Source organism: Triticum aestivum, chromosome 2D, assembly GCF_018294505.1.
Source record: "Triticum aestivum cultivar Chinese Spring chromosome 2D, IWGSC CS RefSeq v2.1, whole genome shotgun sequence".
Taxonomy (NCBI): domain Eukaryota; kingdom Viridiplantae; phylum Streptophyta; class Magnoliopsida; order Poales; family Poaceae; genus Triticum; species Triticum aestivum.
The window spans coordinates 226,010,056-226,022,966 of NC_057799.1; the positions used below are offsets into that span (position 1 = coordinate 226,010,056).

General features: G+C 50.7%; 1 protein-coding gene across 4 annotated transcripts in view; it reads left to right on the top strand.

Moving 5' to 3' along the window:
* Nucleotides 1-6,195: 6,195 nt before the first annotated feature.
* LOC123052632 (uncharacterized Rho GTPase-activating protein At5g61530) overlaps nt 6,196-12,911 on the top strand; it is a 9,722-nt gene continuing 3,006 nt past the window's right edge. The window contains exons 1-8 of one of the 4 annotated variants that reach the window (XM_044475929.1): nt 6,196-6,409; nt 7,052-7,118; nt 7,375-7,619; nt 7,816-7,878; nt 7,976-7,994; nt 8,264-8,362; nt 8,442-8,519; nt 8,612-8,856. In XM_044475929.1, the coding sequence (XP_044331864.1) occupies nt 7,058-7,118; nt 7,375-7,619; nt 7,816-7,878; nt 7,976-7,994; nt 8,264-8,362; nt 8,442-8,519; nt 8,612-8,856 (810 nt within the window). In that variant the 5' untranslated portion in view covers nt 6,196-6,409; nt 7,052-7,057. Of the gene's footprint in view, nt 6,518-6,549; nt 6,611-6,930; nt 6,955-7,051; nt 7,119-7,374; nt 7,620-7,815; nt 7,879-7,975; nt 7,995-8,263; nt 8,363-8,441; nt 8,520-8,611; nt 8,857-12,911 lie in introns of those variants that run through there. The other 3 variants (XM_044475928.1, XM_044475931.1, XM_044475930.1) reach the window with 3 other exon arrangements.

The window sequence follows — 12,911 nt, forward strand, 5'->3', positions numbered from 1 at the left end:
TTACTAAACAGAAACAAAAATAAAATTGGGTTGCCTCCCAACAAGCGCTATCGTTTAACGCCCCTAGCTAGGCATAAAAGCAAGAATAGATCTAGGTATTGCCATCTTTGGTATTGGGAAAGAAAAGAGAAAATTTCTTATCTATAGCATTTATATTTATATTTTGAGAAAGCACGTGGCCATTAATGGTGGAATAAAGATTAAGCACGCTACGGAAATTTGCATCTAAGCTAGCCTTCATCTCTTTGATAATTTCATTTTGATAAAAGCACAAAAGAGAGGTAGATTCAACCTTCTCACTCATGGGGTGCCCAAATATGGTTTTCAACTTTCCATAGGTATCTATGGCATCCCCCTCAACAAAACCTTCTTCAAAATAGAATCTAGAACTTGCTTGAACGAAGAGGGTAAGCCAACATAAAAGCTTTTTAGGTATATCTTAATTTGATATTGGGGCACATAGCTGGCTCGGATCCTTAATAGCCTATCCTAAGCATCTTTCAAAGACTCATCAAGTAAATAACGAAATAATCCGGGATCATCTTCATCGAAATTATTCAAACCCTCATTGATAACCCCGGTAGGTCTTTCCATAGCATCATTATTTATGAGCTTAGAGAGGACAGAGGGACTATCCAAAGTACTAAAACCCGGGAGAGAACCCTTAGCCCTTTTTGATTCGGCCATGGCGAAAGAAAAGCAAACGGGAGAGGGGCGAAGAAAAGGCAAAGGTGAAGTGGGGGAGAGGCAAATGGCAAATAATGTAATGCGAGGGAGAAGAGTTTGTGATGGGTACTTGGTATGTCTTGACTTGTGCGTAGATCTCCCCGACAACGGTGCCAGAAATCCTTCTTGCTACCTCTTGAGCATGCGTTGGTTTTCCCTTGAAGAGAAAAGGGTGATGCAGCAAAGTAGCGTAAGTATTTCCCTCTGTTTTTGAGAACCAAGGTATCAATCTAGTAGGAGACTACACGCAAGTCCCTCGTACCTGCACAAACAATCAAGAACCTTGCAACCAACATGATAAAGGGGTTGTCAATCCCTTCACGGCCACTTGCAAAAGTGAGATCTGATAAAGATAATAAGATAAATATTTTTGGTATTTTTGTGGTATAGATTGGAAAGTAAAGATTGCAAAATAAACAATGATAGAAATAGCTAGTTGATAGGAAAATAATATGATGGAAAATAGACCTGGGGCCATAGGTTTCACTAGTGGCTTCTCTCAAGATAGCATAATCTACGGTGGGTGAACAAATAATTGTCGAGCAATTGATAGAAAAGCGCATAGTTATGAGAATATCTAGGCATGATCATGTATATAGGCATCACGTCCGTGACAAGTAGACCGGAACGATTCTGCATCTACTACTATTACTCCACACATCGACCGCTATCCAGCATGCATCTAGAGTATTAAGTTCATAAGAACAGAGTAACGCATTAGGCAAGATGACATGATGTAGAGGGATAAACTCAAGCAATATGATATAAACCCCATCTTTTTATCCTCGATGGCAACAATACAATACGTGCCTTGCTGCCCCTGCTATCACTGGGAAAGGACACCGCAAGATTGAACCCAAAGCTAAGCACTTCTCCCATTGCAAGAAAGATCAATCCAGTAGGCCAAACCAAACTGATAATTCGAAGAGACTTGCAAAGATATTAAATCATGCATATAAGAATTCAGAGAAGAATCAAATATTGTTCATAGATAATCTTGATCATAAACCCATAATTCATCGGATCTCGACAAACACACCACAAAAAGAATTACATCGAATAGATCTCCAAGAGAATCGAGGAGAACATTGTATTGAGATCCAAAGAGAGAGAAGAAGCCATCTAGCTAATAACTATGGACCCAAAGGTCCGTGGTAAACTACTCACACATCATCGGAGAGGCTATGGTGTTGATGTAGAAGCCCTCCGTGATCGATTCCCCCTCCGGCGGAGCGTCGGAAAAGGCCCCAAGATGGGATCTCACGGGTACAGAAGGTTGCGGCGGTGGAAATAGGGTTTCGTGGTGCTCCTGGATGTTTTCAGGGTATATGAGTATATATAGGCGAAAGAAGTAGGTCGGTGGAGCCACGAGGGGCCCACGAGGGTGGGGGCGCGCCTACCCCCTGGGCGCGCCCTCCTACCTCGTGGCCGCCTCGTTGCTTCCTTGACGCCCACTCCAAGTCTCCTGGATTGCGTCTGTTCCCAAAACGATCCTCACGAAGGTTTCATTCCGTTTGGATTCCGTTTGATATTCCTTTCTGCGAAACACTGAAATAGGCAAAAAAACAGCAATTTGCACTGGGCCTTCGGCTAATAGGTTAGTCCCAAAAATAATATAAAAGTGCATAATAAAGCCCATTAAACATCCAAAACAGATAATATAATAGCATAGAACAATCAAAAATTATAGATACGTTGGAGACGTATCAGCGGCCGTCGTGGCCGCAAGCCGCAGCAGCAACAGTCGGCCGCCCAGGGCGGGCCCCCCGCCAGCAGCCGCAGCCGCTCCAGCCGGCGCCCTGGCAGGCTGGCCAGAACCCCAGGACGGGGGTTGTCCACGCGTACTCCATGCCCGTAGCACGCGCCCCCGTCCCCGGCTTCTTCGGCGCCCGCCCGACCACTAATCAGGCGCTTCACGTGGCCCCTCAGCCGTACGCGCCCGCACTGCCTTACGACCCCTCCGTGCCTTAGGGGGCGCCTTCGGCCGGCGGGTACCCCCCGCTCCTCGCCGCGCCACCACCACAGCCGCAGCCGTCGGCTCCGGCGCTTCCACCGGCGCCCTGGGATCCCGCGCTCCTCGCAGCTCTCCACTCCGCTTCCACGTCGCAGCAGTACACCGGTGGTGGTGACTCGTACATGGACGCGGGAGCCATGGCTCACATGGCCTCCAACCCTGGTAACCTTCTCGCGGCCCACCCCGTTAACACCGCTGCTCGCATTACCGTGGGTGACGGTTCTTCCATGCCTATTACTCATGTTGGTCATGCTGCTTTTCCATCTAACTCCATGCCGTTATCCCTTTCTAATATACTTGTCTCTCCTGACATTATTAAAAACCTTGTTTCTGTTCGTTCTTTTACACGTGAAAATCCCGTCACCGTTGAATTTGACATGTTTGGCTTTTCTATTAAGGATGCCTATACCCGGATGGTGCTCCATCGATGTGACAGCCCCGACGAGCTCTACCCGGTCCACTCATCCACTTCCTCCGTCGCTGCACCCATGGCGCTTTCCACTGGAGTGGACCTTTGGCATGCTCGACTAGGACATCCCAACCCAGCCACCCTTCGTCATATTCTTCGGAGTTTTTCCTTCACGTGTAATAAGATCGACGATCACACTTGTCATTCCTATCGTCTCGGCAAACATGTTCGTCTTCCATTTAGCACTTCATCGCATGTTGCATCATACCCGTTTGAGTTAATTCATATTGATGTTTGGACCTCTCCTGTTGCAAGTAACACGGGCTATCTTTATTATCTTGTTATACTTGATGATTTTTCGCATTATGTGTGGACCTTCCCGTTGCGGCGAAAGTCGGATGCTGTTGCCACTCTCACCGCCTTCTACTCTTATGTCTCCATGCAGTTTGGACGTCCCATCCATGCGTTGCAAACAAACAATGGGAAGGAGTTTGATAATCTTGCCATCCGCAACCTTCTCACCACACACGGCACGATCTTTCGTCTCACTTGCCTGTATACTTCACAACAGAATGGCCACGTTGAGCGCGTGCTTCGCACTCTTAATGACTACGTCCGCACGCTTCTTTTTCATGCCAACGTGCCACCACGGTTTTGGCCCGACGCGCTTGCCACCGCATCACTACTCATTAACATTCGTCCTTGTCGCACTCGTGGGAATTTTGCACCTCATCACCTCTTGTTCGGCACGCCACCCTCCTACGATGAGCCACGCATCTTCGGTTGCCTGTGCTACCCTAGCATCGCTTCCACTACTCCGCATAAAGCTCGCTCCTAGGTCCTTGGCCTGCATCTTTCTCGGCTATCCACCCAACACCAAAGCCTACCGCTGCTATGATCCTATCTCACATTGGTGATCACTTCCTGACACGTTTACTTTGATGAGATGGTTTTTCCGTTTCAGCAGGGACCTTCGGATGTTGCGGCCTTGCCTGCTCCCGGTGGTTCTACGGTGAGCTTTCCCGGTGAGGCCACTCAAGAGCATCTCTTGGGCCGCCTCTCGGCTTTCAGGGCGCCCCTCGCGCCACAGGTCGAGTCCCTCCCCGTCTGGCTGCCTCAGGGGCCGCGCCCCTCCTCGGGTCGGCATCCCCGCCCCCGGCGTCTCCGGCGTCTTCGGCGCCCCTCACGCCCTCGGCGTCTACGACGCCCTGGGCGACCCCCTCGGCTTCGCCCGCGGCCTCGGAGGCGGCGGGTTCTTCATCATCCTCACCCGCCGCCGACCCGGACCCGCTGCCCCGCCCGATGACTCGCTCTCGGCCTGGCACTCTTCGCCCGAGCACGCGGTATACCAGCGATGAGTATCTTCTCGCTGCTTCCGCCTCTGAGTCGTCCCCTCTCCCATCGTCAGCTCGAGCAGCCCTCCGGGATCGTCATTGGCTCGCTGCGATGCAGGAAGAGTTCGACGCTCTCTAATGGAACCGCACCTGGCAGCTCGTCCCTCGGTCGCCTCGTGCCAACATCATCACGGGCAAGTGGGTCTTCCGTCACAAGACTCATCCGGACGGCACTCTTGAGCGCTACAAAGCTCGCTGGGTGGTTCGGGGCTTTCGGCAACGCGCGGGCATGGACTTCACCGACACTTTTGCCCCGGTTGTTAAACCGAGCACGATCCGCACCGTGTTCCAGTTAGTCGTCTCCCGTGCCTGGCCCTGCATCAGTTGGACGTTTCCAACGCCTTCTTGCACGGCCACCTCGCTGAGCAGGTGTTCTGTGTGCAGCCCACTGGCTTCGTCGACGCCGCGCATCCCGACCACGTGTGCTTGCTCTCCCGTTCCCTTTACGGGTTGAAGCAGGCGCCCCGGGCCTGGTACCAGCGCATCGCCGCGTTCCTGCAGACGCCTGGATTCACATCCACTCGCTCTGATGCGGCCTTCTCGCTCTATCGTGGGCGCTCTGCAGTACCTGGCCCTGACGCGCCTTGGTTTGCAGTATGCTGTTCAGCAGGTCTGTCTTCACATGCACGCTCCATGGGATTCTCACCGGACCTTGGTGAAGCGTATTCTCTGTTATATACGCGGCACCCCGTCCTTGGACTCACGTTGACGGCCTTCGCCTCCATCGACCTCGTCGCCTACTGTGATGCGGACTGGGCTGGTTGCCCGGACACACGGCGCTCCACCTCGGGCTATTGTGTCTACCTTGGGCCATCGCTGATCTCGTGGTCGTCCAAGCGACAACCCACGGTCTCCCGCTCGAGTGCCGAGGCAGAGTATCGGCCAGTGGCTAATGCCGTTGCCGAATGCTCTTGGCTTCGTCAGCTGCTCCAGGAGTTGCTTTGTGAAGTTCACAAGGCCACGCTCGTCTACTGCGACAACGTCTCCGCCGTGTACCTGTCCGCCAACTCAGTCCACCATCGTCGAATGAAGCACATTGAGCTCGACATTCACTTTGTTCGCGAGGAGGTGGCTCTTGGGCGCATCCGGGTCCTTCACGTCCCGATGGCGCAACAATTCGCCGATGTGATGACGAAGGGACCGCCTACTTCCGTTTTCGAGGAGTTCAGGTCCAGTCTTTGCGTCTCCGGCGACGCTTCGACTGCGGGGGGTGTTGAATATATGGCTGTGCATGTATATTGTATACCTTGGCCCACCTCCTAGTCATTGTATGGTTGAGATCGAGGCCCACTTTGTACACCCATATATACGTGCGTTATGCACCGATCAATACATGGAGTTGCATTGTCAAAGTAATCTCTCTCAACACTAAAGTTTTAATAATGGATCAAAACAGTAAAAAAGTCCCAAATGGGTCGCCATGTTTTTTTCGATGTTAAATGGGTCGCCATGTTGAGTGCATCTGGCCATGAGATGACGGATACGAGGCAGACGTCTGTTCGGGTTGGCACCGTTCGAGTTGCCCTTACCCGTTGCAACGGACATGCTTCTTTGTTAGTGCTAGTTAAAAGGAAGTGCTAAAAAGTTAAAAGAAGAAATACCAACAGTCCAGACCGTAGATGCTTCTAGGAACGACCACAGACAGGCTCCGACCCCACATGACAGCGTGGGAGATTATGCCTGGATGGAGAGGAAGAGAGAGAGACGGCAGTGAACTGGTCAGCCGTCAGAGCGACGAGTGAGGCTGGATGGACTGGATTGGGAACGGGATAGGCACGAGCGGAATTCGGCAAACCCAAAACCGTTATCGCCTCCGCCATTGACTCTTCTCTCGAATCCAAAGCGCACGGCACAAAAATCCTCCCGGTAATTTTTTTCATTTCATTCTCGGCGGCCTAGTCCTCTCCCTTTCCCTCCCCATCACCTTGGTCTTCCTCCTCGATTCGATCCGAACCCATCCGATTCGGAAGAGAGGTACTCACTACTTGCCCCAACCATTTCGCGCGATCGAAGCAGGGCGAGCTCGACTTTGCGGCGCTAAATCGTCGGCAGCTAGTATCCCGCGCTGTGTGTTTCCCCCCGTTTGTTTGTGTTCAGGTGTTGGATTCATGGTATTTCGTGGGTTGGGTGGGTAGACCAGCGCTCGGGATTTTGTGGTCGCGTCGACCTTGCCCGTGTTTCGGTTAGTTAAGGTTTTATTTACACTGGCTACTTTCCACTAGCCGGTGAGCTCATGCTCGTGTCTTGGCAGGGTCTGTTGATCTAATCTGTCACTAGTTTAGCTTGGACCTGGTTTGGGTGGGGGCGGGGTAGGACCTAGCGATCCCTTTGATGATTTTTGTCATTCTATCTTTAGACAGTGTGCCGCTCATCAGTTTGCTTGCTGCCAAGCACACCATTGATTCAGATTTGTGTGTTCCTGCTCCTTCCTTGTGTCTTTCTTTCTTTCTTTCTTTCTTTCTTTCTTACACGGCGCGTTTGTCTTTATTTGCATGCTGTGTTTTGCAGGTGGTGATGCCGCTTGTGGAATCGCCTCAATGGCGCCGGAAGGCCACCGATTTCTTCTCTTCATCTAGTAAGTGCAGCCGTACTGTAACCCTCTCTTGCTTTTCTCTAGATCATGCTGTTTTCATGTCTACTCATCTCCAACTGGTGTATAACAACTAAATGTATACCATCGCGACGTTTCAAGTAGGCCATTGTCTCGTGCACTTCTGAAATTACTTGAAATACTGTTTTGTGGAGCACACAATATCTGTGTTCTAGTTATTCATATCGATTTCATACTATCTTGGGACACTGAATGTTGGGTGTGAATGTTTTTGGGGCAGGCTTCAAGCTGAAGCAGGCAGGGCAATCTGCAGGGGATAATATAGCTGATGTTGCCGGTAAGGTTGGAACAGTGGTGAAGAGTCGGTGGGCTATCTTCCAGGATGCTAGACAGCGACCGCCACCACCAGGAGATACTGTGCAGGAGCGCTTCATCTCTGCTGCTGCCAACACTGGAGTGATTCTGAGGAAGGGCATTTCAGAGACAAAGGAGAAGGTCGCGGTGGGAAAGGTCAAAGTTGAAGAGGTCTGTGCCTTGGGGCAAAATTTTACTTAAGTTTTTCTTTCTTCACTTGTAGCTTTAGTTGTTCCATCACAAATATGGAATTTATTATGGTTAAAAAAAAGAAAATATATGGAACGCTATGCTTTCTATGATTCCCAGTGTTACCAAAAAACACTTGGTGAGACTGACTTTTGTGGTTCGGCGTGATTCCTTGCAGGCTGCCAAAAAAACTGCGGACAAAAGCAAAACTATTTTGAACAATATTGAACGCTGGCAGAAGGTTTGTGATTTGAAGTTCTGTTACCTGGCACTTGGCAGTATTATCTCACTTTATTGGGGAAGTATGCTGATTCTTACTTTCTTATTGCTTTTCGCAGGGAGTTGCGAGCAATGACGGTGAGTTTACAGTTCATTGCCTTAAGAATTTATTTGGAATTCATATCTGCCATGGCTTTTAGCGCACCTACTTATATCATACTGGAAGAGTGGAAATTCTGCAGCTCTCAACATATATGTAGCTACATGATTAACATGTTTCTTTGCTTGGCTTATTTTAACAAAATCTTATATGCTATTCTGCATGTGTTGTTGTTCTGTCTGCCGATGATTAATGGTTGACATTTAAACTCATTGGTTGCCAATAACCTTGCCTTGTAAGTTTGCAGTTTTTGGTGTTCCTGTTGAAGCCACTGTACAACGGGAGCAATCTGGTAAAGCTGTGCCTCTGATACTGGTGAGGTGTGCAGACCACTTGGTTATATCAGGTGAAATCGCTGAAATTAACAGACTGGTTTCTTACTACATATTTTGTACTGGATCTGACGGCTGAAATTATCTGATTAGGCTTGAGTAATGAGTACTTGTTCAAATCTGAAGGCGGCAGAAAAGTTCTTCAGCAACTAGTTTCACTTTACAATGAGGGTAAAGGGGCACCCTTGTCACCTGACTCATATTCTAACTTAACTTTTCTAGCAAATTTTGTATTGTGGGTTTTATGAGTTTGTTGTTTGCAGATTCGGGTGCATCTTTGCCTGATGGTGTTAGCCCTATTGATGTAGCTGCACTGATCAAGTGCTACCTTGCCAGCATCCCCGAACCACTTACAACATTTGCTCTTTATGATGAGCTTAAAGATGCGAGGGTTAGCATTGATGATCTTAAGAACATACTGAAGAAGCTTCCAAATGTGAACTACATGACACTAGAATTTGTTACAGCATTGCTACTAAGAGTAAGCCGTAAATCAGCACTCAACAAGGTATGCCTCATCCCTTATTTTGGTACTTTGTCCCTGCATTCTTTTTTTAGCTGTTTCTCTTTTGATGCTTCGGCACTGAAAAAAATTGGAACTAAAAATAGTAAAGTTCAACTTACTGCAGAATGTAAATCTATCAACTGATTGCTGGCATTCAGCAATGACTTTGACAACCACCCTTTAAATTTCATGAAGGACCAACATTGTTATTTTCTGACAAGGAAGGACTAATCTCCACCTAACATTGTTTCTTTACTGTGTACTTAACTAATGGCTCATGCATCACTTAGTCTTAGAAAATGGTATTTGACCTGCCGATTCTTGGTTTATGGTGCTAGTTTATTTTTGGTCTCCTTCTGTAACAACTCTCCAATAACAGCTAGATCTAGGGAAAATACGTTCTACTATCAGGTGTAGTTACAGCCACATCTCATATGCTACAATGTGGTAGTATATCTACTACTTTATCATGTTGAGTATGTTCACATACTATATCTAAGGTTTTCCAAAGCGAGCTACATGAATTTTTTTGCAGGTGAGTCCATAGTTTTTAGTATATTTCAAAAATGACTTAATATTTGTACGTATAAAGCAGTATACTAAAAAATGTACACAATACTTAGAAAGTGGTATATATACTACTGATATATTCTTATATACAATACACCATATTACCCGTACATATACTCAGGTATGATAGATACTACCTAGAATGAATGAAGCATATAATATACTGTACATAATTTAAAGCAACACTCAAATAAGCATGAACTGCCTGTAAAATGTAGTAGAATGTATTCAACACTTAATCCATAAATCACTACTAGTATTTATAGAGTTATCCATGAAACCAAGTTGCTGATTGTATGTAGTAACCTTTTGATCACCGATGAGTGCCATTTCCTGTTTAGACATTACAAATCTTCACTGGGCCGCAATGTAATTGAAATGACTCTTCAACATTAATTTTTTACTCTCCATCTGTAAATTTCAGTCACTTCTTGTCCAATTAGGAACACAAACATGCTCAATGTATTTTAGTAGAAGAGAACATGATGATTCTTGAAAGCACCCTGGCCCCATTCCCCTGGTGGCAATCCTACTGCAACATCAGGCCCAGCCCAACGAAGACGCTGGGCTCCCACCCCCGGTGACAATTTTGCAAAGACCTCAAGCCCAGCCCACCGCAACTTGGCCCAGCGTGGAGCCCCACACGCCAGAAAGCGCCCACCAGGGTCCTAGCCCGCCTGCAGTTGAGCCCTTCGCGTCCCCGCCGATCACCATGCGCCGGTCACGCGCTCGCTCCTCTGCGCCAGGCTCTCTGACGCTGGGTGAATTCCTAGCCGCCGCTACCAAGCACATCGCCGCGGCCCTGCCGACACCAGGGAGGAAACCGCGTAGGCCCCTCAACTTCACCCCCCATCGCGGCCGCTCGGCGGCCACCGCCCACCGCAGAGAGACGTGCGCATGTCTAGATCCTGCGCACCCTGGGGATCATTGGGGCGAATCAGAAGATCACCCCAGCCGAGATGAAGGCCTATGACGGCATGTTTGCGGTGCCCATCCCACTCGCGGTGCTCAAGGCCATTGCCGCGCTGGTCGATCGCGAGATCCCAGCATGCCTGTCCAACCTGCCGATCGCACCGGCACATGTCGAGGTCGCATGCATGACCTAGGTGGTGCCTGCCCCCGCATCCCATCGATCCACTATCCATGGATCACGGCCTTAAGATTGCTGTGTGGAACGTGTGTGGCCTGAACACGCGTAGCCGGCGTGTCGCCATCCGCTCGCTGCTGGACACCGCCGCCGCCTCCATTGTATGCTTGCAGGAAACTAAGATGGAGTTTCTCTGTTCGTCTATTGTTCTTGACACTCGGTTCAGAATTTGATGATTACACTTACCTCCCGGCACTTGGCATGCGGGGTGGCATCCTGCTGGCTTGGAAGAGCAGGGTCGTGACTACCACGGACCCATTGTTCACCACAAATGCCCTCTTGGCCAGAGTGGCCACGGCCTCGGGCACCCCCTGGTGGCTATCGGTCGTGTATGGACCCCAAGATGACGCGGACAAAATTGCGTTCTTGCTAGAGCTGCGGGAGATTCGCGCGGCTTGCCTGGGCCATGGATGCTTTGCGGTGACTTCAACCTCATCCTGTGTGACGAGGACAAGAACAACAGCAACTTGAACCGGCGCATGATGGGTAGGTTCCGCCGCCTCGTCAACGACCTCGCGCTTAAGGAGGTCTACCTCAACGGGCGCCGCTTCACGTGGTCGAATGAGCAGTCCCCTTCCACCATGGTGCATCTGGATCGTGTGCTTTGCACCTCAGACTGGGAGGATGCACACGGCGAGTGTCATCTTCGCTGCCTCGCGTCCGTCGTTTCGGACCACTCCCCCTTGCTGCTGGACCGCTCTCCCATGCCCGCGGCGCATAGACGTTTTCACTTCGAGGACTTCTGGTTGAGGTTTGATGGTTTCCACGACACTGGCAGCGGCTTGGGGCTCGGTTCATGACTCGGACCCTTTTCATCGCTTGATGTTGCGCCTTCAAGCTACAGCCCGTAGGCTTACCAGCTGGAGCGCCAAGTCGACCGGCAATATTCGCGACAAGTTGGCGATCTCTCGGGAGCTCATATCGCGCTTCGACAAGGCCCAGGAGGATCGCGCACTTTCACCGGAGGAAGATTGGGTGCGAAAGCGCCTCAAGGTCTCATATCTTGGCGTCGCTTCGGTGGAGCGTACCGTCGCTAGGCAGCGCGCCTGCATTGCCACGCTCAAGGACGGCGACGCCAACACGGGCTTCTTCCACCGGCAGTGGCTCTTTCCGTCGACAGAAGAATCGGATCTTCAGCTTGGCCGTGGATAGGCACGTGCTCACCGACCAGGACGCGATGGCGCAGGCTGCTTTCGCGCACTTTGATGGGATCCTGGGCAGGGTCGTCAACCGTGATCTCACACTTGACTTGGAGGGGCTCATTGAGCCTTGCGACCTGTCGAGTCTGGACGCTCCTTTCAGCATGGAGGAGGTATGGGACGCGATCAAATGCCTCCCCGCTTGCAAGGCACTGGGGCCCGACGGGTTTACTGCCGAGTTCTTGCGGGCTTGCTGGACCATTGTTCGGCAAGACTTTATGGATGTCTTCCAGCAGCTGTTCGAGATGAGAGGCCGTGGCTTTGGCAAGCTCAACCAAGCCCTCATGACCTTGCTGCCCAAACGAGCCGACGCCCAGCAGCTGCGTGACTACCGTCCGATCTGCTTGATACATCTTGTGGCCAAGATTTTCACCAAGGTCCTATCTTTGCGGCTTGCTCCCAGACTGGATAGCTTGGTCAGCCGCAACCAGAACGCGTTCATCACCGGCCGGAGCCTTCACGACAACTTCATTCTCGTGAGGCAATCTCTCAAGATGCTACACCAACTCGGGGCCCCGCGGATCATGCTTAAGCTCGACCTCACGCGCGCCTTTGACTCCATATCTTGGCCATTCGTCTTCGAGGTTTTGCGACAATATGGATTCGGGGAAAGATTCCGGGACCGCAATGGCCTGCGACAGGGCGCTCTATGCCCCCCCCCCAAGCTGTTTGTTCTCGCTGTGGACACGCTCGGGCGGCTGATGCGCCGCGCTCTCGACGCTGGCATCTTGCAGCAGTTACATCCCCGACGCCCAATCCTGGCGATCTCCCTCTATGCTGACGATGTGATGCTCTTCTGCCATGCTACACCGGAGGATGTAGCCGCCGTCAAGGGTATCTTGACCCTGTTCGGCAAAGCGAGTGGGCTGCTGGTTAACTATGCGAAGAGCTCTGCCACCGTCCTGCACAGCGACCTACAGGGACACGAGGTGATCGCCTAGTTGGGCTGCCCGGTGGTGCATCTACCCATCACCTACCTTGGCATCCCGCTGACGACGCGCCGGCCTTCCGCCGCCCAGTTACAGCCCCTCGTCGATACGGTGGCTGCCAGACTCCCTACCTGGAAGGCGTGGCTCATGAACAAAGCTGGGCATCTTGCCCTCGTCAAATCGGTCCTCAACGCGTACCAGTTGATAGCGTTC